We start from the raw sequence: 22,882 nt of genomic DNA on the forward strand, positions 1-22,882 counted from the left end.
GGTATGTAACGTCTATTGAGAAAAGTGCACATGTGCAAAAAAAGCGCACTAAGAACCTTTGCTGTTTTATTCATGCTTTGGTAAAGTGCTTCCCTCTGTCTCACAGCACCTTGACCTGAGTAATTTGTGTTTGTGGCTGGCAACTTTGCACTGCTTGGAGAGAAGAAAAAACAGAGGAGGAAAAATTTTAAAAATGCCTCACTGGCTTGGAGATTCAGCACTGTCTTGGCTTACTGCCAACTTCGAACAACGCAGCAGAACCTCTTGTGTTTAACCCCAAAGGAGTCCCTAATTAGTGGAGAAACTGCAAAGCTCTGAACATGTTTGGGAATGCTTTAGTGCAGTGGCCCCCTGAGGTTCATTAAACAAATGAATTCAAAGCAGTCAAATAGCTAGGACCTTCAAAGTGACAAGGACCTCAGTCCCAGGGAAGGCAGCACAGCCGTGAAAGCAAGCTGGCATCGCAAACAAAATGTTTTCTAAAATGGGTGGAAGGCACCCAGGTCTCTGCAGCGCGCTCTGTGCTCCCTGCGCTCCCAGGCTTACCACACTGCTCAGCACGAGACTATACATCAAAAGCCCCCTGCTCAATCCTCTCAATCCTAGCTTCTCCTTGTCCTTCTCCTCCCTCAGTCCTGCAGGCTGCCTGACCGCAGAACTGTTTGTTTAGGTACAAATATGCTCCAGCAACAGAACTGTTCCAGAGGTGTGTGAGGGCATATTTGGATGCTCCCACACAGAAGGTGCCAGGAAGGAATTTGGCTGCTGGTCCTCCCCTTCCCTTCACAGCCATGGAACTGCCACCACAAAACTTCAGCTACCTGTTTTCTGAGCCAAGAAGATGGTCCCCATGCTTTCTTACCCTAACGGAGCTCCATGGGAGCATCGGTCATCTGAGACGTTAACCTCTGGCGAATAGCTTGGGAACAGCAAAACCAGGGGAAAAGCCACTGTTGGTCTCACTGTAATTAAGACAGCTCCATCCTCATTCATCCAGGTGAGAAGTAATTTACTGGAGTCACTGTAGATCTGGGGGTTTTACTACTACATGATTTCTCTTTACAGCAAAAATTAGAAAAATGTGTTGGAACACAACTGCTGATAGAAAACCGCATTGCTTTATCTCTCACCTAAAAGAAGTCAGGGTATACAATCGCACTTCAGACTTAACAGTTCTGGGACCAGACCCTGATTTTGCCATTGTTTACAGGCTGGTTTAAACACCATGGACGGGAGTGTGAAAGGACAGGCAGGACCTTGCTCTCTTGGGAGAAATATCTGTTCCCTTACATGGACTTTCACAAAAATGTCAAAATGTCACTGTCCCAGGGCAACATGGCTTCTTGTGACCTCAGCCATATGTCATACAAGCTGGCCAGCATTACCTCATGCTATATTCAGTGCACAAAAACAGGGCTCCCACTTCAAGGGAAATAATAATTAAAAAAAAAGGCATGGGGAATTATTCAATAAATAATTCGATTAAAAAATTGATCCAGCGACTCTTAGGAAAGACGAAAACCAAGGAAGGCTAAACCAAAGCTGCTCACCATTCAGCAGGATTTGGGGGGCCACTCCTGAGGAGTGCGAGGCGCTCTGTGCGTCTTCAAGCAGGCAGAGAGGAAATACAGTATTACCAGCAAACACAAGAGGGAAGTGCAGCACCAAAATCCAGCCTGTTACAGGGAAAGAGCAACAGGCTTTCAGTCCCAGCTCACAGGTTTGTGCTCACACCCTGGGGCACAATGGCATTAAAGAGATGGGTCATTTCATGGTGGAGCCTTTTCCGCCTTCCCCTTGTACTGCTGCCTGGCCCCATGAAGAATCTCACTTACTTTACACGGGTTCAAGGAGGTCATTTGAGTGAGCAACACTGCAACCTCAGCCTGAGTGCAAGATCCTTGCAGCCACAGCCTCCAGCTAAAGCAAATGCTGTCATTTAAACCCAAGGTTAAATTCATCTGGACTGCATGAAGGTACATTTGTAATTATCCATATTCTTGATCATTTAAATTCAACTATTTCATCAGCTACTCTTTGGCAGAAAGCCTCTAAAAAGACAATGTTACTAGACCCTAGAGCAGGAATCTGAATCTACCCACTTAGGACTTTATCTTCAGTATTTCAGAGGCTGATATGGGAAATCCTACCAGATTTAATGGTGATAATGAGCTTTCAGACACTACTTCAAACACAACCACAGCAATTCTCCATCTTAATGATGTTACAGAATGATTCAAAAACCCTTTGTCAAACAACACCTTTTTAAAATTTATTTTCAGGTTGTAAAGAGGATTTCTGCAGGATCCCTTCTCGCTTCCCAAAGACCCAAAGGATGACTGTACTCTGTGAACTCTAGCCATTCTCTGAAACCCTTTCTCAGAAGATGAAAGTCCCTCATGTTTCATTACCACGTTTTCACTGAAGTAGCGCATCTGTCCAGGCAGAGAAATGAAGGGGCGACAGCTGATTAGTTTGCTGGGCTGAAAGCATCCGTGGCTCAGTGCAGACCCCTCAGCAGCCCTCGAGCTCTCCCCGGCCGCCACCTCCTGATCCGGCTGCCCAGCCCTCCTGCAATCAGACCTCCATTTCCCACTCTTTCCCATTTCTGAGCAGGTCTGTGTGCAGTATGTGTCAGTGCCTGCACCAGGGAGTATCCCCTCTGTTAGGCAGCAGCTTGAAGCTTGGGTGTAATTACTCCAGGGCTGCTTTTAGCTCAGCGTAACACCAAGGATTCCTGCAGGGCTGCGGGCCATCTACACAGATCCAAGTGAAACAGGAATCCAGTTCAGAAGTAGGAAGCTCAAAGCATTCAGCAGACTTTGTGTTTCTTTAAAATGAGATGTATATACAGTGTGGAAGTGTTCCCTGGAGTCAAACAGAATGAGAAACAGATGGGAAATTACTTGCAAACAGGAACTCCTTTCTTTCCTTGTTTGCTTGCCTTGTCTTGTTTACCCCTCAAAATCCTAACAAGAAACACAAGTAGGATAATACAACTGCAAGCTACTTCATAATGGCAGAGCTGGGTAAACAAAACTACAAAGCACTGACAAAGCAACACATGTATTTTTATGTGATGTGTTGAGTAAGGCATCAAGTCTTACCTTGGGCCCCCGTCCAGCAGATGCTGATGCATGGACTTAATTTCATTGCTACGAGCACAATGAGGCTACGCTGAGCAGTAAAGTTAAACATATGTGTACACTTTTAGGACTGTGGCTTTAACCGGTAAATCTTAATTACTCTTTTCGTGGATGACAAGAGCAAGGTTTATGCTAAGTATTAATAGTAGAGATTAGAGTTTTGACTGTGCATATTTAATTTGCTGCGCCGTTCAGTCAGATAAAGACAGTAGCAGCTGAAATCAAAGCACCATGTAAATTTATGCTCTAAGTAGGAATGTTAACATTTTAATAAATGATTGCAAAGAGTTGCACATGGAGTCACATACGGTGGAATTTAATTTAGAGAACAGCCTCTATCTTTTAGCCATTCATATAATGAAGATTTAAATATGAAATAAATTGCAAACACTTGCAGCTGAAGGGGATGTTGGATGATGTTCATTCATATTGAAATCTTTAGGTTCCTCTCAAGCTACATAAATGTATCTATAATGGACATGATTGTAAAACACTCCTCTTCAGTAACAAAAAGTTGCACATTATTAAAGTGCTGTTTTCCAGATAAAATTCTTATCATAAACACACTAAAAATTGGTCTCTTATGTTCCTAAGCATGCTTGATGACTACATTAGAAATACTTTTTCCAAATTTTGCTTATCTCTACCATTCTGTAATTGTTGCTGTTTTATTATTTCTGTTTCAATGAATTTTGTGAAACTTGATTAATCATTTTCACTTTTGCTTTTAAGCAATTTCACTTTCTTCTACATTCAAAGGCTGTTGCCATACGCAAAGAGAGGAAAGTTAAAAAGCAAAGATAACTGAAGAAAAATGAGAAAAGGAATCAAAGTAATCCTTAGCGTCACTCCACTGGTCTTAGTTTGTTATTGCCTGTCTTTCAGACTAAACCAAATCACCAACCTTCATATCTTTTTGAACAGTTCTACAAAAGAATTAGGAAGATTTCAAGTGACCATAAACAGCCCCTTCCCTTCCTTTTCAATATTATGGCAAACAAATGCATTTTTCTTGAAGTAATCTGACAAGGACCCTGTTAACAATACAGGAACACAGCTAAACAAATCACAATGAAAAATAATAATTACAACAAAAGCAAAAGTCAAAAAGAAAGGCCTTTGCAGAAATGCTGCAGACTTTGTACAACCTCCTGCAGATCAGCATATTTTACTGTGTGTGGGAGTTGGGAAATCCCAGCAGCTTTCTATTGTATCTCGTTATTTCTTGGCTCATTTCCAAGCAAATAAATAATCACCGTAATAAACTAGATTCATACAAGTGCAGCAGAAACAGCCGTGAAATCCAAGAGATAAGATAGCCAATGCTAAAGATGTTTCTTGCACATGGGCTAGAAGCTGGGAGTCTATTAATCTTTTGTTTGCTCAACTTTTCTTCCACCAACAGAGACCGGGATCACAGAGAGCAGACCACGGCAGGAACTAGCTAACCATGCTTCTAAAGTCCAGTGTAAGTGGATTTCATACGAATATGCTAATTTATCGGTGGCTTTAGTTCCCTGTGAAAATCCCACCTATGCAACTGAGCAGAGACTGCAAGCATTTTTCACAGCACATTTCACGTGCACTTCTCCCGGTCAGCTGCGCTGCCGTGACAAGCAAGTACGCAAGCAGAAACAAACAAAAAGGAAGATTTGCTGCCTGCAACTATTTGTCATTATATGTGAAAGAACTCGGTACCACACAGGTTAGGAGAGGGTAAAGTCTGCAAAGTAAGAGGGTAAACTCTTCCAAAGCCTCAGCTACTCACTTCTCCTACGTCTGTGGTTTGTTCATTTTTTAAAGACCCATGAAAGGCCATTCTGCTAAGACTGCCAAACAAAGCTGCCATCCTTCCCGGCAGGCACACTGTGCTCTCACGTACCCTGAGCATCCTGACGCCACGGGGCCACTGACCTGAAAGAGCTGGGCTCCAGAGGAGAAGAGCTGGCGCAGTAAATCATTTCCTGGGCACATCCAGTGAGAAAGCAGGAGTCCTTCCCCACACAAAATCCCCTGATGCCTTCCAACCAAACTGTTGTTTTAAATGCAAAGTGTTTTAAAACGCATACGTTATTTTATTTTTCTTTTACATTGAGAACTGGGTTTTGAAAGTTAGGCAAGCTGCACTAGATGTCATCTCCTGTCCTCTACTCTCAAAGTGAAATATCTGCGGGAAACTTTGCCTCTTGGCTCCTACCTGACGGTCCTGCTCAACTCCACTGCTCTGTGCACAAACGGAGGGATTATGATGAAATTAAAGTGGATTTTGTTTGTAATGAGGAAAATACACTCCAAATTTGAAGGAAATCCAAGCTAGAAAAGCAAATTCTCCTGTGCCTGTGGCCAGCTTGGATCCTCTGAGCCCAAGCCCCAGCTGCTCTCTGATGAAGCCAACAGTGCTGTGACCAGAGTGGGGCCCAAATCCACCCCCACACCTCCACGTCTGCAGCAGTTTGGAGTTACAGCCTCAAGGCAATAAAAGCTGGAGATGGATAAAAAATCCCTGGTCCTTAGGGAGTGCTCTGCAGCCCTAATGAACCCCCCCAGAGCCCAAATCTCGGGGCAGAGGTTTGGGGTGAGGTAGATATAGCAAAGGGTGAAAAAGTCCTTTCACAGCCTTCTGGACAAAATAGAATCCTGTTCTCCTATAAACCAGCTGCTCTTTCTATTTTTAAATACTCTGGAGGGACTCAAATATTGTGGTGATGAGAGAAGAGGAGGCTCACGCAAGTACCTAGGCAGATGGATGCTTAGCAAAGGAAGGAAACTATCCCCGCAGGATGGACCCACAAATAAAAGTTCGTTCCAGCTCAATTATCAGAGGCCCAACAGGTAAAATGCCTGGACAAATGTGTCCTAGGCTTTAAAACGAAGCTGCTCTCAGGAATGTTGTTCTTCCACTTTCACCAAGGCTCAGCAGTTGTTCCCAGCTCGCTCAGAGGGGTGTTATGACACAAAGCCCAAGCAATCACAAGACACTGCCCGCAGAGCCATCACCAGCTACATCGTAGGGAAATGGACTGGAGTTTGCTGAAGTTTCTTTGGTCTTAGCTTTGCAAAAACTCTGACTAATAATTTTGATTCAATTTTCATGCTGCTTTGAATCAAGTGTGAGGCAGCTGTTCATTCCTTTCAGTGATAAATCACCGTTTCCTGACATTTGGAAATTTGGGAAACAAAGAAAAAAACTTAAAAAAACCCAAAGAAAAAAAAAAAGAGGGACGGAAGAGGAAGGAGGAAGGCAAAACCCCCTGCTCTGTTTCCTGCTGTTGTGCTGTTTATTTCAGACTGTTTCCATTGTTGGAGCATAAACCCTTCGCATGCGAACGCGAGGAGGTAGCATCAGGCTGGGAAGACAGCTAAATTTGGCTCAAATTCCTTAGGAGCCTGACCTCTTCCTATTGAAGTATATAGCAGTCCAGCATGGCATTTTTTAAACACTCCCCCCCTCCCTCGCCAATTAATTCTGTATTGCATTGAAGGAAGTGATATAAATAATCCCCTAAGAATGCATTTTCCTGTAGGTAAAGGGATAATATTTGAATTTTACTCAGGAAAATAGTAGAAGGGCAGAGGGAACACGACAAGCCTGTTGCTGCAGGAACTCGCCTGGCTTTGGGCGCGCAGAAGCTGTTGCACCAAAGTCAGGAAAATGATTAGCAGTAATAATTTAAGCACACACACAAAGTTCTAGGATCAGGCCAGCAGAGGGAAGGCCATGTGAAAAAAAAAAAAGAGAAAGGTCTTCTGTGAAAATCTGTCAACATTTCAAAATAAACTGCGTATCACAGATTTCATACGGGCACAATCCTTTCATATACTGCAGTTTTTTCACTAAAATTATTGTTAATTTGGGGGACTGAAATTTTCTGAGTGTTTGCTTTATTAAAAATTTGCTTTCTACATTTTTTCCCCCCATTTTCCTATTTGATCACTAAAAGAGCTTTCATTTTCAGCTTTCAATCATAAAAAAAGGTGGGAGGAAGCACTATTTCAAGGCAGATATTTAATTGTTGGGAGGAATAAAAAGGACTGCTTCCCAATGAAAGGGTTTTAATATAAAAAAGCGCAGCCGGATCAAATGCAGAGGCGCTCACTGAAGTTACAAGGAGGTGATGTGGTTCTCCTAGCAGGCCTGAAAAGCTTTTTCAAGCCAGTCTGCCACCAGTTTCACCAACGGGCTATGAATTACACAGTCAGCTAGCCTACATGTGTAAACATCCTATTTCTGTTCCGCTGTAACATCGCTGACACTTCCAGTGGAGCTAATTGCAGCAATTCTTCGATAATGCAAAATAATGCAAAAAAAAAAAAAAAAAAAGCAACAAAACTTCAATAATGTAACTTCTATAATGATTTTTTTTTAATTGATCATGTGAATCTGTCACAGCTAGAGGAAAGAGATTCTCATCTGGGCAAAGTCCCTGGAAGCTACTTCCATAGCAAATTACATTTTTATTGTTATTTCCTGACTGAGTAATACAGCTGGAGCAAAAAACCATGCATAAGTGAAGCATATCGACTTAAGTCAAAACACAACAACCCTCACAGATTCCTGCTGGCTGCAAATCCCTGTTCATTGATCAGAATCTCCTGGGAATTGCCTGCAGTGCTTGTCTGGGAGGCGGGAGGGCGGGATCAGTGTTCATTTGGGATCTTCATCTTCCCCTTTCACAGGTCCAGAACCAGCTGTATCTTTGTGGTGCTCCCAGCATGGCTGGGTGTGAGCTCACCAGTGACTAACACTACTGGAGGCTCTGGCAATACACGTCTCAGTGCAAATACTGTTATTAATAATAATTAACTCTCCTCTTCTGTTAAAATGGGATAAATTGGGTGCCTGATCCTGATTTCACAGTTGCAAAATGTCTAACAGGGCTGAAATCCATGACTAAACGCTTCTTCGTTTCACCCACTGACTTTAATGAAGTTCTTGCCAATTAATAGTGGGGGTAAACGAAAGAATCGGTGCCTCAGCAACATCAAAGGAGTTAAAAGTGACTTTGAGAAATGAACAAGTGGTGCTTTGTGCAGTGGCCTTCTGGTGCTTTCATTTTCATGGCCAGTTCGAGGATGACTTGCCGGCCTGTTGTCCCGGTGGGAACACAGACCCCAGTGTCGCACGGGAGTGCTGCCTGCAGCGTGTGCCTGTTTCTCATCACGCCTTTGGATAAAGCGGCAGAAGATAAACTGGCATGGGAGGGGAACGAGCGGATCGCTGGGAGGGGATTTTTTCTTCCCTTCTCTGGCTTCATTGATACAACAAAATGGAAATAGGCTGTTTGTTTTCCCTAATGCTAATAGTAATAACCGTAGTGATAGATTCGTCGTTGACAACATTGCTTTCCTTCCCCAACACAAATTATTGTACTTTTAAAAAATGCGTTTAAATGGTTTTTATTTATTTGCAGGGTTGTAATTTCACGCTGTTCTCTACAGTCCTGCGAGCTGGGCCTGCTCGGGGAAGATCACTAGTGGTATCTACTTGTCTTTAGAAGTGAAGGGGAATGCAGAGGGGGGAAGCAGGGATGTCAGGAAAGAAACAGAGGGGGCTATCAGATAAACCGCTTGGTTTACAGCCCAAACACGACAAACTGAAGCCTGACCTGACATACAGAAAGCAGCAGTATTTGTCACCTCCAGCCCGTAGGAACACGCAGCTTTGGCATGGGAGGGGAGCAGGGGATGGGAGCAGAGCTGTGGCACAGCGGGCTTTCCAGCAGGAAGAGCAGTCCCTGCCCGGGAACTGACAATGCTCTGAGGCTACATGTTCCAAGGGACGGCCTGGAGAGGGCTGAGGAGGATGCAGAAACACAAGATCGAGCCTGGAAATTTTGGATGGCAACTCTTTTTTTTTTCCCTCTCTTGTTTAACCACTAGTGCAACCACATCAAAGCGGCGTCAAGTGGCGGCCAGAGTGCCCGGGGTCCCTGCGCTTGGTGCAGAACACCCGACCTGCCCTCCGCTCTCTCTTGCTGGGTGCTGGGGTCAATATGACACAGAGGTTTAAAAAAAAAAAAAAAAAAAAAAAGGCAAAATAATGTTTTGTGCACGTGCTTTTGTTTTTTAAAGTAAGCCATCGTTTCTGCTTTCTGCGGCGCGCCCACTGCGTGGGTCATTCCCCGAGCCGCGCCCGCGGCGGGTGGGCGCCCCGAGCCCCGGGGGGCGGCGTGGGGCTGGGGCGGGGGCTGCGCCCGCCCGCCCGGGGGCGGCTTTAAGCGCGGGGGCGGGCGGCCGGTGCTCGCCTCCCGCTGAGCCTCTGCGGAGCCACCGGCGGCGGCGGCGTGGGCTGCGCGGGGCGCGCACGTGTGGCGGCGGCCGGGCGGCTGCGCTGCGTGGCTCTACTGCGCGGCTCTGCTGCGCGGCGCGCTGGGCCGGGCGCGGAGGAGGGCCCTGCCCCGGCCCCCGGCGGGGCGCTGGGCGCTGCGGGTGTGCATGGCCCTGCGCGGGCGGCGATGGCTGCGTGATGGCCCAGCGCGGGCAGCCCGCACCGCACGCCATGGCTGCCAAGGAGGAGCTGTACAGCAAAGTCATCCCCCGGCGGAACCGGCAGCACCGGGCGGGCACCATCAAACATGGCTCGTCGCTGGAGATCCTGCTGTCAATGGGCTTCCCCAAAGCCCGGGCGTAAGTCACCAAGCGGCCGCGGCCCCCGGCTCTTCTCCCGGCTCTTCTCCTTTTCGTTCGGCGGCGGCGAGAAGCCCCGGGCGCCTTTCTGCTCGGCTGCTCCAGCGCCGGGCGGCGGCGGCAGCCCCGGGGGCGGCGGGGGGCTGCGCTGCTGGGGATGCTCCGCGCAGCGCCCGGGGGATGCGCGCCCGGAGACGGTCCGGCGCGGCCGGGGATGCTGCGCGGCCCGAGGGATGCGCGGGCTGGCATCGCCCGGCTGCAGGCGGGCAGGAGCGCTGCCCCGGCGCCCCGCGGGGGCGGGGGGGGCGCGAGGTGCCGGGGACCGGCAGGTGCCGTCCCGGGGGGCAGCGGGGCCGTCCCCGCGGGAGCGGGGATGCTGAAGGGCCTCGGCGCTGCCCGAAGCAGCCTGCCTGCACCGCCCGGCAGGCAGCGCTGGAAAGTTCGGGATCGCCAGGGAGGCATTTTTTTGCTCTCCCCCCCCCCCCCCGCGTTGCAATCAGAGTTGCCGTTCCGATGCTCTGAAAATGAGGAGCCTGGGCGCAGTGGCTTTGGCTAGCTCGGTCAGCCGGGAGGCTTGCGTTAACCCGCGTACAAGTCAACCGAAGAGAAACGGAGAGCAATAGAAGAAAATTTCTGTAGTCCAGAGCAGTAGTTTCTTCTTGCCTAATTTAGCAGTGCCCTGGTGTAATCTCCCTGCATGTGCTTATGCTTTAAATTAATTAGGCAGCAAACTACTGATACTTAATAATGACTCTCCCAGTTTTAAACATAGTGACTCCTGAAGCGGGACTGCACGCTTTAACGATGCAAATGAAACCGGCGGGGATTTGGATGATTCCTTGAGCTGTTTAAGTTTTCCTTTTGTTGTTGATAGTCAGAACTCAGCGGTTCTGCAGCCTGTCTTTGTGCAGTTTTTTAATAAATGCAGAGATACACACATGCAGTTTTAAGGACAGCTGTCATCTGTGGATTCATGAGATTACCACAGATCCACTAGCCTGTACAGAAAAGCAAATGTGTATTTTCCGTTGTCCTCCTTACACTCCTTATGCCAGTCATGATCTATAGCTTTCTATTGAAATCAGCGTACAGCACTTATGTACAGTGAATGCAAATGGAGGTAGTAGGAGTCTGGTGACTTCATGCCCTGCTCGGTTAGAAAAACAGATGTGCATCTTTCAGTGTAGCTAGAGAAAAAAACAGCTTGATGCTATGAATGAAACTAGTCGTTACCTGTACAACAGTGCCATCAAGGCTGACAGTCAGCCCTGGCTTACCTAACTGTTAGCTGAGGAACAGTCTGTGGTTCAGATTCTTGCCCGAGAAAACTAACATTTGGGAAAAATGGACCCAAAGCGTCATCATGTAAGATAGGGAAGGTTAAACACAGAGAGCAAGCCAGAGAAAGAGGTAAAATATCCCCAAGTGCAAAGAGTTACTTACTGCAAATATAACCAGCTAGACGGGTAAAACTGTCTTGATACCAAATTCAAGATGCTGCGATATAACCCTGTTTGACAAATCAGGTGTCTGCTGAGAGGGGGACCACTTTCCCAATCTGGAGTAGCAATTAGTGCCCCTGTTCCAGCCTGCTGGAAATACTGGAAATAATTCATCATTAAAATTCAGAAATAAAACCAAACAACTAAGTACTGCCACCAAGGGTACACTATGGAATGGCGCACAGGTTCGGAAGTGGGAGAGAGAGGACCGCATGGTAGAAGGACATTCCCTAAAGGTCACTGCTTCCCAGAAGCTGCTTTTTAACTGACAGCATATTACTCTGCAAGTGCGAATGAAAGATATTACAGAGTTGCCAAGGAGGTAAAAGCACCCTGTCTCCCAATGGCAGTATTGAGAAGTAGCCTTACAGTAAAGCCCTTTCGAGTCTTCTCCCAGAATTCAGCCAAACGGGGGATTTCAGATTTCAGATCTGTGCCTGTAGGTCCTGTGTGCAGATACCAGCCAGACGGATACATGAAAGTGGTGACCATCTGTTTGGATGGTTTATGCAAAAAAAAGCTCCAAGTTGTCAGACTAGTCTGTCAGGCATGTCACAAAATGCCATCGCCTTGGCATCGGTGGCCTCCTGGCTTCTTGTTAGAGCCGGGGGTGGGAACTGATTGGGGCAGGGGACAGAGAGGACTGTTGAAGTCAGGGTAATAGACAGAGGAGCTACCTGAGGATCACAAGGTGCTGTTCTCAGATGTGGTATTGAGACAGTACTGAGATCCTGGGGACTCACATCGCCTAACTTCCAGCTTCTATTTCAGGTCGAGTAACTTCATGTACCTCACACCCCTACCAATGGATAGGTCAGCTTTTGTCTCTTCAAAACTGAAATCGTTAATTATTTGATAATATTTCTCCATGTTTATAACAGTAATAAGAGCTCAGATGGCCAGGATGATCCTGGGCTTGACTGCTGACAGGAGCTAAGGATTCTCATGTTCATTGTATTTTTCTGGTTCAGTGTTACTTTGAGTAAACCACTTCCACTCTGTGTATGCTAAAATAAGCAAAGGTGAAAGACTAAATATGATTTCCAAGTATTCCTGGATGGTTAGTATAGACTGGCTCAGTTAAGGGTAGAAAATGGAATGAGCCAGGCTGAAACCAGGAGAGGATGTCATAGGCATTTGTGTTTCAGGTATCAAGTGCAAAACTGCCATGGACCCTTTGTTCAAACCAAGGCATTACTAAACAAGGCTTTTATTTGTCCATCCTGCATGGTTTACTGGGGGACTGGGGATAAAGGGTCCATCAAAGAAGGACTTATCTTTCCTTTCTGAACTAAGACAAATTGAGAGCAGCTATTGAAATTAACAGGGCTGCACTGATGGGAGTGCCCCACAGCACAGAGGTTTTGCCCACTCCCCCACTAAAATCTTTGTCAGCACAGGTGGAAGAGCAGCTCTGTCGTGTGCTCCTGGACAAACTGTCTGTCTCTTTTCCTCCTTCCCAGTAACAGCTTCAATTCAGCAGCGCTACTCTAATTACATGGTAATGCAGTGACATACAAACCACCTTGGATGCATCTACCTGTGGACGGCAATTGCTCAAACCACTGTAGTATGTCATCATCACTTTGGACTATTACCGTGAAGAGCGGTTCTATTTCATGGGTGCTTTTTTTTGTCAGCACACAATCATTATTTTTTTATTTTGCAATTAGCCCATTATATTACGTACTGTCTAGTCACACAGGAGGAGGCTGTTCCCATCCCAAGTAGTTTCTGATTTAGACAAGGAAGGAAGGTGAAGGTGATGTTACGATTCCATTTTGCAGTTTGGGCACCAAGACAAGTATTTTACCTGGGGTCACACAAAGGTCTAACCAGATCCCCAGTGCCTCGAGCCTAAACACAAGAACAGGCTTCCTCTAGAAAGAGATTTCACATAACTATTATTTCCCAGTTGCCCCAAAATATTGTACCTGGTCTTGTTATGGATCTGCGGCCAGTGGCAGCACCCACAGATCTAATCTGACTGCCAGCATCTCTCATTTTTGTGTGATAATCCCTAGGCAGGTGTGGATAGTCTTCCTGAGAGTAAATAGAAGGGGAAGCACAATGGAGTTTACAGGCCACTGAAAACACAGGGGATCACTTAAAGCTATTATGCATGCACAAGCAATTAAAAAAACAACAACAATGCATAACATGTATCTCTGTGAAATGCTAAACATAGGAAAATTTAGTGATGGACTGCAGTTTCTTTCAGGATGGAAGAAGGCCTTTGACTAAACTTAAATTACTAGAACTAATACAGGGACAAGCAGTCAAAATCCTCTAGCCTGCGTGGTGCAGAAATCAGTGTGGCTCCAGAATATGTGAGGTCAGTGATTCACAGTTTTAAAAGTTTCATGTCAGAATTTAAACTCCTCCAAAACATCCTGAAAACCAGAAAGTTAAAATTCCACTATGAGAAAAAAATCCTGCTTTGTTTGTTTTAATTCTGAGTGTGCGTATGTGCATGAATATATAAATATATAAAATTTGAAATGTTGCTTCAGTCGCACAGAGCTCTGAATTCAAGCCCCAGAAGCGATCCAGACCTAAAATAATGAAGATAATTGTCTGGCCCCTGTCATTACTCACTGGGTAAATCGCTGTCCATAAACAGCACACCAAAATTAGAGGCATCACACATTTTTGGTTGCCATCTCTGCGTGACAAGCGTAAAGAGATGAGCGCTGTTCGTCACACAGGTGGCATAGCTTTCCACAACTAACTTGACGTTCCTTTCCATCGTCTCAGCCTTTTCAAAAGGGGGACTGCCTTCTATAGACAGGTCCATACTGTTGGTTCAACGTGTGATGCTGTGCTCCTGGGTGGATCTGCTGACGCTAGACATAATTGCAGTCACTTCCCCCTCATAAAAATGGGATAGACAGGAATATTGTACAGTTTACCATGAATCAGCTTTACCACTTCCCCTAGGCTACTACACATTTCCTCCTTCCTCCCTCCCACAAAAGACCACCTGGGTTTAACTGTGTTCATGGGCATAAAGAGGAGTTAATTCACAAAGCTGTACCACATTTCCCCTGAACCTGGATAGAACCAAGCCAGTCTGATTTTGATTTGCTTTCTCAGTAACTACGAGAATTTAGGAGTATTAAGAGTTTCATTATACTCAAAGAAAAGAAGCTCAGATCCGGTTTACAAACAGTAAAATCTTCTCTTGTGTTTTGAAAATGTTTTCTAGGCTGCTAAAACATGTTTTGCTTAGTAACAGACTTAGCAACATAGCAGTATTTCAGCACAGAAAGGCTGTGAAGTCTCTCATTCCTCTAGGGTTTGAGCTGGATTTGGGGAAAATACTGCATGGAAAAAAAGTGCTGCAGATAATCTGTTGATTTTGAAGCGGTTTCTGTTCCTTCACGGCCTTGCCTTCAGGGTATTAGTTTTCTGTGAATATTCTTGGCTGAAATTCATCCTACTACAAAGGATCAGCCCCAAACATTGTAAGTCCCACTTAAGCCCAAGCTTTAGGAGGGTTTTCATGATTTACAGTGACTTGGCCCGGGGTGTAGAGGGAAACCCCATCCCAAGTGAAGAAGTTGATGGATAGAAATGTCCTTAGAAGCAACAGTTCAGGAGGGCTACATCAAAAGTAGATTTCCATGTTTGTTAATGGCACTGGAGGAAATCTTCAGCTACTGAATAGAAAATCCAAGTGCTGTAGCTGCAAGGGCTTAGGCAAAAGGTTCCCGTAACGCTCTGGCTGTGCTCATCGTTCAAGACAGTGAGATCTGTGCTTGGATACAGCCGCCGGGCTGTGCAGCAGAGGAGCCGCCTAACCAACATCCTTCCATTTCCAGTACTGCGTATCGGCCGTCGGGCGATGGATGGTTTTAAGTAGGAGCTTTGCAGGAAGCGTTTGTGACCTGTTTACACTCAACAAATACTGAAAGGAAGAACTTGCTGGAGGTGCACCCTTTTGGCAGAATGCTCGGACAAGACCTGCTTTCCCTACTGTGACACGCACACCCCCACACCCCACACCCCCCTTCTCTGTGCCTGTTGAAGCTTTTGTCAGAAGTTGTGAGGCGTGCAGCTCTTTGTCTATGCCGAGGTTTAACGGATGAGGTTCTGCATTGTAACTTGAGCAACAGTTTGAGCAATTAACTGGTCTAGTTCATGTATTGCAATTCGTAGGCTCAGCACTGAGGCCTCTGAACAATTTTGTACATCTGTGCTGGAGGGGATCCAACAGGTCTGCACAGTGCAACGGAACATGGATACTGCAATTGAGCTAGCAGCTGCCAGGAAGGTGCACTGGAGAAAGGCTTGAGCAAACATACATTTGGGATGGAGTCCCATGGCTGCTCTGCATATGGATTTTTTTTTCAATTGGCTATTGCAGATTGCTGCTGTGGGACTGAGAGATGATTACTGCAATATTCAGACTGTTATGTGCCAGCGGCTCCACTGCGTTTGGTGTGGGGGAGATCTCTGTGAGGCAGTTCCTTACTTTAAAGGTGTAAAGTGATAAAACGTAGAGGGGTCTTTATTGCCACTGTATAGCCTGGAAAGTGAGGCACAGAGAAACTTAGATATATACGTCAAATTTGTAGTTCAGCTGGCACTTGCACCTAAATCTGTAGAGTTTCAGTCTATTAGCTTAACCACAAGACTTAGATACCTGGTCTAAGTAGAGTATCTGTTTCCATGACATTGTATAAAATTTTCAAATGGAGAGAGACCTTCTTTTATCAGGGGCTGAAGAATTCATTCCTGTAATAAGACCATACTCTAAAATGGTAATGGCAGCAGTAGCACTCCATATTACCTCAGTGATTCAGAATACTGTGTACATAACTGCCATTAATCATATCTGATAGTTGGGATAAGTGGAACAATCAGATAGTCGAGTCTGATACCTACAAAGAAAATGCTTCTGCCACAAACATCAGGAAAATGGTTTGAGAACAGAACATCCCTGTACAAAGACTGCTCACAGTAGAGCCAAGGTCAGCAAGTCACTGCAATACTTGCTGCGTAAGTGCTAGCTGCCCAGAAAGCAAGCTTGCGTGTGTTCAGGGGAGAAAACCAAAACAAAACACCTTTATAGTGCCTTCATGCACCATGCTTCATTGGGATCTCATATTTAAATGTCTAAATAGCATCACCATATGCAGTGAATTCCTGGTTTGGTGGCAAGTCTGCCAGAAGATAGCAATCCCTGGATTCCTAAGATGTGTTTTTCAGGGCTATCTAGCTTTGGCAGACACTGAAGGGATGTCAGCAAGTTTCCTGGTCCCTGAGTACTGAGTTCGTTCTGGTATTAAAATTACATGGTGACAAGCTTGTGCTTCTGTCTCTCTGATGACTTTTTTGTCTTAGAGCAAAGATCCTGAACTTGATCCTACCTAGGAAGGAGGGGAGCTTCAGAAAGCACAACCCAGACCCCACGTGTTACTGACAGACCCTGAAAAATTACTTTGTGCCTTCTGTGTCAAAAATCCAAGCAGTTAATAACTCAACCTTTCGTTATGCAGTTCCCTTTCAAGCTACATTATCAGTTTCAAGTGATACAGATACCAGTCTTGTCTTTTCCTTTTCTGTCCCTTTTCCTCTTGCACTTCACAGACCTGATATTACCGTCAGGAGCCAGTTTCAATTTACTGATGAGATTCTCAAGACAAAGACTTGCTAGAGAAACTCGTGATTTCAGATATCCAGCATGAATGATTTGAATGGAGCCTTGTTTGCATAAAACGCTGACTATTCTTCCCCCTTGGAGGGTTGGTGACAGTGGCAGTGTGTTGGCCTGTTTCTGCAGAATTCTGCAGCATTTCCTTATAAAGTCTTCTGGAAGTTTACCCCTAGATTACTGCTGCCACTTTGCTATGCAAGAGTCCATGCCTAAAGGATGCTGCCAGCCCTCGGGACCTCCTAAAAAAATACACTGACAGAAGTTGGGGGAGTGCTGCTTTTTGAAAGATCATGAGTAAAAGTTTTTAAAAGAATAAAAATTGGTGCTTTTAAATGCCAAGTGCTAAACCTGCTGGCTCCTGATGAGACTTGTGTTTTAAAGTCACCTTTGAAAGTGAATCCTAGGCTCCTAAGTCTTGCTCACACTTGAAAACGTTGCCCTAGGTTTTAACTGGTGCTCATAGTGGATTCACAGCATGTGCTCTGCAACTGCAAAAAGAATAGAGACATCCATGTGTGTGTCTGTACTGCACCAGTCTAATTATCCTCAACAAGCAGAGTCATCAAAAGAGCTGTAGTTTAGCAGCTGACAGCATTTTGGATTCCATCACCAAGACTCGGTGCAGGCTTTGTGCATTACAATGGGGTGCACCGCGGCGCCTGTGTCTTACTCACCCCCTATATAAACAGACCTGAAAAGAATAGGCCTTGGCTTTGCTTGGCATTATTCTGTCCCCGCCATATCCTATGCTGCCTGGTCGTGCACAAAGGCTGAATCTAGAGAGCAGCGTAAAACGGAGGGGAGAAAAACAACAGAGAGAAATAATAGGATGGGTTGAGGGAACCGCTAAAGTCGCTGCAACAAAGCAGCTGACAAGCTACATAAACAGTGTTTTAGACATCTCGTACCTCTTGTCTGTGTTTATAGGGCACAGGTGCTGCCCTTTCAAACCCACTCATCCAGCAGTTCTCCTGAAGCTTTGAAAAGTCCCAGCCAGCAGCAAAAGCTGCATTTTTAAGGTACTCCTGGGTACCCACAACTCGTGGTATGCAGCTAAGAGATGTTGATCTCGCATACCTAGGGAGCAGGAGCCATTGCTCCTCCATTCCCTGGGAAGCCTCAAGCCTCCCTGTTTTGTTTTTTTTTTACACAGACTCCCAAAAGAATAAAGATTGGAATGGAGAGCAGAGTTGCATGTGCAAGTATGACAATAACCTGACAGGTACTGTCAGGAGCCAAGTGGTTTCTGTGACCCACCAAGCAGCAGCGTAAAATTTAAACAGAAAGCGAGCAATTATAAACTGGAACCTGGATGAGTGACAGATGTGTTTGATGTCTCTGCTTTCCCTAGACGCCAAATTCAAGTCCTTGAGACTGAAGTCTCCTGTCATTGCCAGCACTAATACCTCGCAGGCCAGTCCCTGTCAGCAGGAGATTCGCACGAAAATGCTAGCAGAAGGTTCTGTACGGTGCTGAGCAAAGAGCAGCCCTGAGTAAATGTTGGGATATCTGTCTTCTGTGCTGGAAATGCCCAAAGATAGGTAGCCCTGGTAACACCCTGGCCTTCCATAGCCTGACATCGAAAGAGGTTTCAACCGTATTTTACTCGCACCCATCACCCCTCTGGTATTATCAAACGCAAGGCAAGTGCCACTTTTCCCCCTTTCATGTAGTATTAGCTAGGCTCTGCAGTTCATGATAGTGCAGAATTAATCATTCGGGGTCGGTGACTGTGAAATAATTGCCAGTGTAGAGGCGGGTGTGTTTCAGAGAGATTTTTCATCTCCTGATTTGTAAAAAATGACTATTTTCTTTCTGCTCTACCTAATGAAAAATAGCAAGTTCTTACATGACACAAATCTCATTAATTGCCTGATTCAGCAAAGCCCTTCAGCACGTGCTTCTCATGAATGGCTGAGATCAAGATGTTCGATACATTTCTACAGAGCGTGAAGGGGGATGTATAAAATGGCATTGGAAATACCTGAAATAGATAAAGTGGTACTCTTTCTTCTAAGCTGTTCCTGATTTTATTAAGAGAGATTTAATCTGTTTCATGACGCAGATTTCAAGCCCTGAGTTTGTGCTGACGTGAAACACTAGTATCGTTCTTCCCTTGTGTGGCACCAGTGAGTAGAAGCCCGGTTTTTATCCTGTTCTATGCAAACAGAAAAGGAAAACATCATCCCTGCTCTAGGAGCTGGCAATCTAAACAGGAGCCAGAAAGCAAATACCTCTAGAGAGGAGGATAGAGAAAGGCCAGATGAGGAAGCAGACAGTATCAAGCCCTGCTGACAGGCAGTGATCCCAGCAATGCCTCCAAAATCCTTTACTCCCAGTCGTTACCCATAGTTACAGCGAGTTAGATTGATGGGTGAAATTCACAGCTGCATGAGAATGGCACTGTTATGAACAGCTACTTTGGAATAAGTATTGTTCCCATTTTACAGACAGAAAAATTCAAAATGAGACAATACATCAGGTCGCTTGATGCCAGAGAGGGCACCTTAATTAACATTTGCCATCCACTTGAGACAAAGGGTGCTCCAGAATTGCAGGCTGTAAATGGTGTCAATGATGTCCTGCTACCTTGTTCTACTATTATATTGAATTTATTCTTCACAATCAATATTTCTTTCTGTGAGTAGCTGCCAAGTCCTAGCAAGTGTCAAATCACAATATATTAGCAGTGGATAAATTGCAGTCACTTCTCCCAGGCACCATTCAAAGAAATCTCAAACTAAACAAGAATTGGATCTGGTTCATAGACCATGGGCAACAGAAACAAGCCTTGGAGTAAATGTAACTTACAGCTGCACCTTACAAGACACATTTATATTCCCTTTACAGTCTTCTTTGACCCCCCTCTTGTAGTATAGCTGTATCATAAATGCATTCGTGTTCTAAAAGGCAAAGCCTTCCAGTAGTGTAAATCAGCCCAGCACCATCTATATTGTTGGAGTGATACTAATACACACCAGCTGAGGATCTTGCCCAAAACAACCTGACTTTCATTGCTATGAAACCACCACCACCATTAAGGGAATGCAAAGAGCCTGTGTGTAAATAAAAGTCAGTACCAAAGCCTCTGGGAGAAAACTAAAAAACTCTGGTGTTTCTCGCATGTTCACAGCACATTTATATGTGGGGACCGCAGAGTCTTTTATAAAAAAGTAGTGGCTCCAGCTCTGTGCTGCAGCACAGCTACTCGCTGCCTGGCTGCTGTGTGCTGGGGACCACCGGGGCCTCACAGGGCTTTCCAGAGCTGGTGCAAGTAATAATGTTTTCCCAGGCAGCGCGGGTGCAGCTGACTCCCCAGGTACCCTTGATTATTTGGGTATGAAACACGTCAGCCAAGCGCAGCAGGCTGGGAAGGGGATGAGTCAGGATGGGTCCACAGAGACCTGAGTCGTGCACGCTCCCTGCAGCGGGCAGATAGGTTGTGCTGTGATGGCGCAGGACAGCTGATGCTCTTTCTTTCCAGTATTACAGTGATGACAGGTTCAGTGCTCCAGGAGCATCCATGTCTATCCTGTTTAACCCTCTCTCTTCTCAGAGGTGGTCTCTGCGTACACGAGATCTCCTGTGCAGGGTGGGTTGCAGAACTGGAACCCCTTAGCTGAAACCAGCTGTATGGGGGTACGTTAACTCTCACTTTTATTTGATAAAAATAGTGCAGTTTGCAGGGGGAACATGTCCCATTCTCCTGTGGTATTTTCTCTTTTCTCCCTAAGGTAAAATTTTCTACTTGCAAACGGGAAGGTCAGCCTTTTAAAGGAGTTCTCCATTTCATCATCCAGTTTCCCAAAGCAGCTCATCAGATGCCATCTCTGAGAGAGGATTTAACTCCCTATGCAGACCCTGACTTTGGGGGTCGATGTATCTTTCCGACTTCTGCCACTTCCTGCCCCAAAGCCGCTGATCCTCATCGGGATCAAAGGACTTTAAGCCCTTGGGAAGTCTAAGGGTGAGAATGGCGTGTTAGAAGTTCATGGTGTGACCAGGGTTATGTTTGGTTCCCTTGTGCCTACCAAATGACAGCTATCATTTGTACAGCCTTTAACTCCTCTGAAAGCGCATCGTGCAGAGAGGAGCCTCTGCCAGTGCATCACCCCTGTGATTTTAGCCTAGGCTGTGTCTTAGCGACTTGAGTGCCCAAGAAACGTGTCTCAGCAGGCTTCTTGTGTGAGTCAGCCTAACCAAGGGCATTGGGCAGCCTGCTGCGATCCTTTTCATGTTCTCCTAGGAAACTCCTGTGACCAGCTGCTGATTTCTTTGCTTGTGTTTGGTGTTTAGAATAGGCCCATCTGCTGCAAAGTGAACTTTAAAAGGGTAGAGCCAAAGCCACCCAGCAGAAATGCGATGACAGGCAGGAAAAAATGAACAGGTCTTTTAGGATGACACAAAAATGGGCTGCAGGAGCCTCAGGCCAGATTGACAGAACTACATTTGGAAGCAGATACTGGGATCTTTTGGGCTTAGAGATCCCTTAGCGTAGGAACAGAATTGCCATGTCTTAATGATCTTTCCTTCCTCCATTCACCCCTTGTCTCTGCTCCACCAGTCTGCATGATAAATGGAGAAAAAATTTCCCCCATCGCTGCTGCCACTGCCTCTTTTCAGCTGTAGGACTAGGAGCTTGCTGAGGTGTCACAGGATTTCCCTGGGCAACAGCTTAAGGATTTTACATACTTCTTGTCACCAGCTTGTTCCAGGGGAGAAGGATGGCAGAGACGTCATTTCAGTCCTTCCTGACGGGCAGTGGCGTTACACAGATACAGGAAGGGATGAGCGTAGCGTGTGCCAAAGCATGCAACCCAGGCCCAGCACCTAACACCCTTCTCTTACGTCTGCGGGAGTGGGGGGGCAGTGGAGGGGACACAGTTACCAGGGTCTGTTTATCACCCTTTCTGACATCTAAAGGTCAACGGAAAACCTTGTCGAATCTAACATGAAGCTCAAATGAGCAAACGCAGTGAGAGCCACTGCAGAGCAGCCCGTCCAGCAGCCCCTATAAAGGTGCAAGCTATGACAGTGACGGGGCACAGGAGTTGTATATAGACCACAAAAAGGGTATGATTCCCCCCAACCCCGATCACCAAAAGCTAACCCCCCCCCCCAAAAAAAAAATATTAGCACACAGGAGAAAGTTGTACTGCTGGGTTTTGGGTTTTTTTTTTTTTCCTTGCAAATGAGGGCTGACTCACCAAAAGAAACTTAACTATGAAACCTGAGTGCTTTTCTGTGTCTGGAAACCAAGCCCTTTTTAGAGGTTCAACATGGATTACCTAAAGAAAGTCAGCAACCACTTTGGAAAATCTTGGCTAACTGATTCGCAGTGTCTCTGCAAATTAAACACCTCCCAGCAAGTGTGAAAGCATTATAAGGTATTTGCCTGAGGACAAAAGGAGGGTCTTTTACAGTACTGGGTAATTTGGATTTGCCATCAGGCCATAAATAACACTAAAATGTACGCTTATGTGGCAGTTAGATACTGTTCTAGGCATCTAGCTCAACCTTCCACCTACTAAATATCATTTCAATTTTGCTGCAGCATATCCCCAAGTCTTACAGGACCTTTGATGAAACTTTCATTTCAGTGATAGAGATGAAATTCTGTGGTTTCATAGGTTGGGTGTTAGTAATTGTAAGGAAGGAACCCTTTTTCCATGCTGCTTTATCTTTTCCTTACTTGTAACACATTAGTGTTGAGTGTCAGGAACATACAGTCAGTTTATTTGTGGAGTATCTCTCTAATCACACAAGTATTTGAAGCAGTTGAACAATTTAGATGAGATTATGCAAATGGGATTGAATGTTGTGACTAGATAATTGTCCCTTTGCTTCAAGGTACGCGTCAAAGCAGAGACAAGTTTTTGGTTGGAATGAAAATTCCTGAAAACTACAGCTTTTTGTTACTGTTAGCAGTGGTTGGTGAGAAAACG

At 45.6% G+C, this 22,882-nt stretch overlaps 1 protein-coding gene across 2 annotated transcripts in view; it reads left to right on the top strand.

Annotated features, from left to right (window-relative positions):
* The first annotated feature begins 9,454 nt into the window (after positions 1 to 9,454).
* UBASH3B (ubiquitin associated and SH3 domain containing B) overlaps positions 9,455 to 22,882 on the top strand; it is a 75,409-nt gene continuing 61,981 nt past the window's right edge. Inside the window, exon 1 of one of the 2 annotated variants that reach the window (XM_037409780.1) lies at positions 9,455 to 9,773. In XM_037409780.1, coding sequence (XP_037265677.1) covers positions 9,613 to 9,773 — 161 coding nt within the window. In that variant the 5' untranslated portion in view covers positions 9,455 to 9,612. The remainder of the gene's footprint in view (positions 9,774 to 22,882) is intronic. The other variant, XM_037409781.1, reaches the window with a different exon arrangement.

Source organism: Falco rusticolus, chromosome 16, assembly GCF_015220075.1.
Source record: "Falco rusticolus isolate bFalRus1 chromosome 16, bFalRus1.pri, whole genome shotgun sequence".
Taxonomy (NCBI): domain Eukaryota; kingdom Metazoa; phylum Chordata; class Aves; order Falconiformes; family Falconidae; genus Falco; species Falco rusticolus.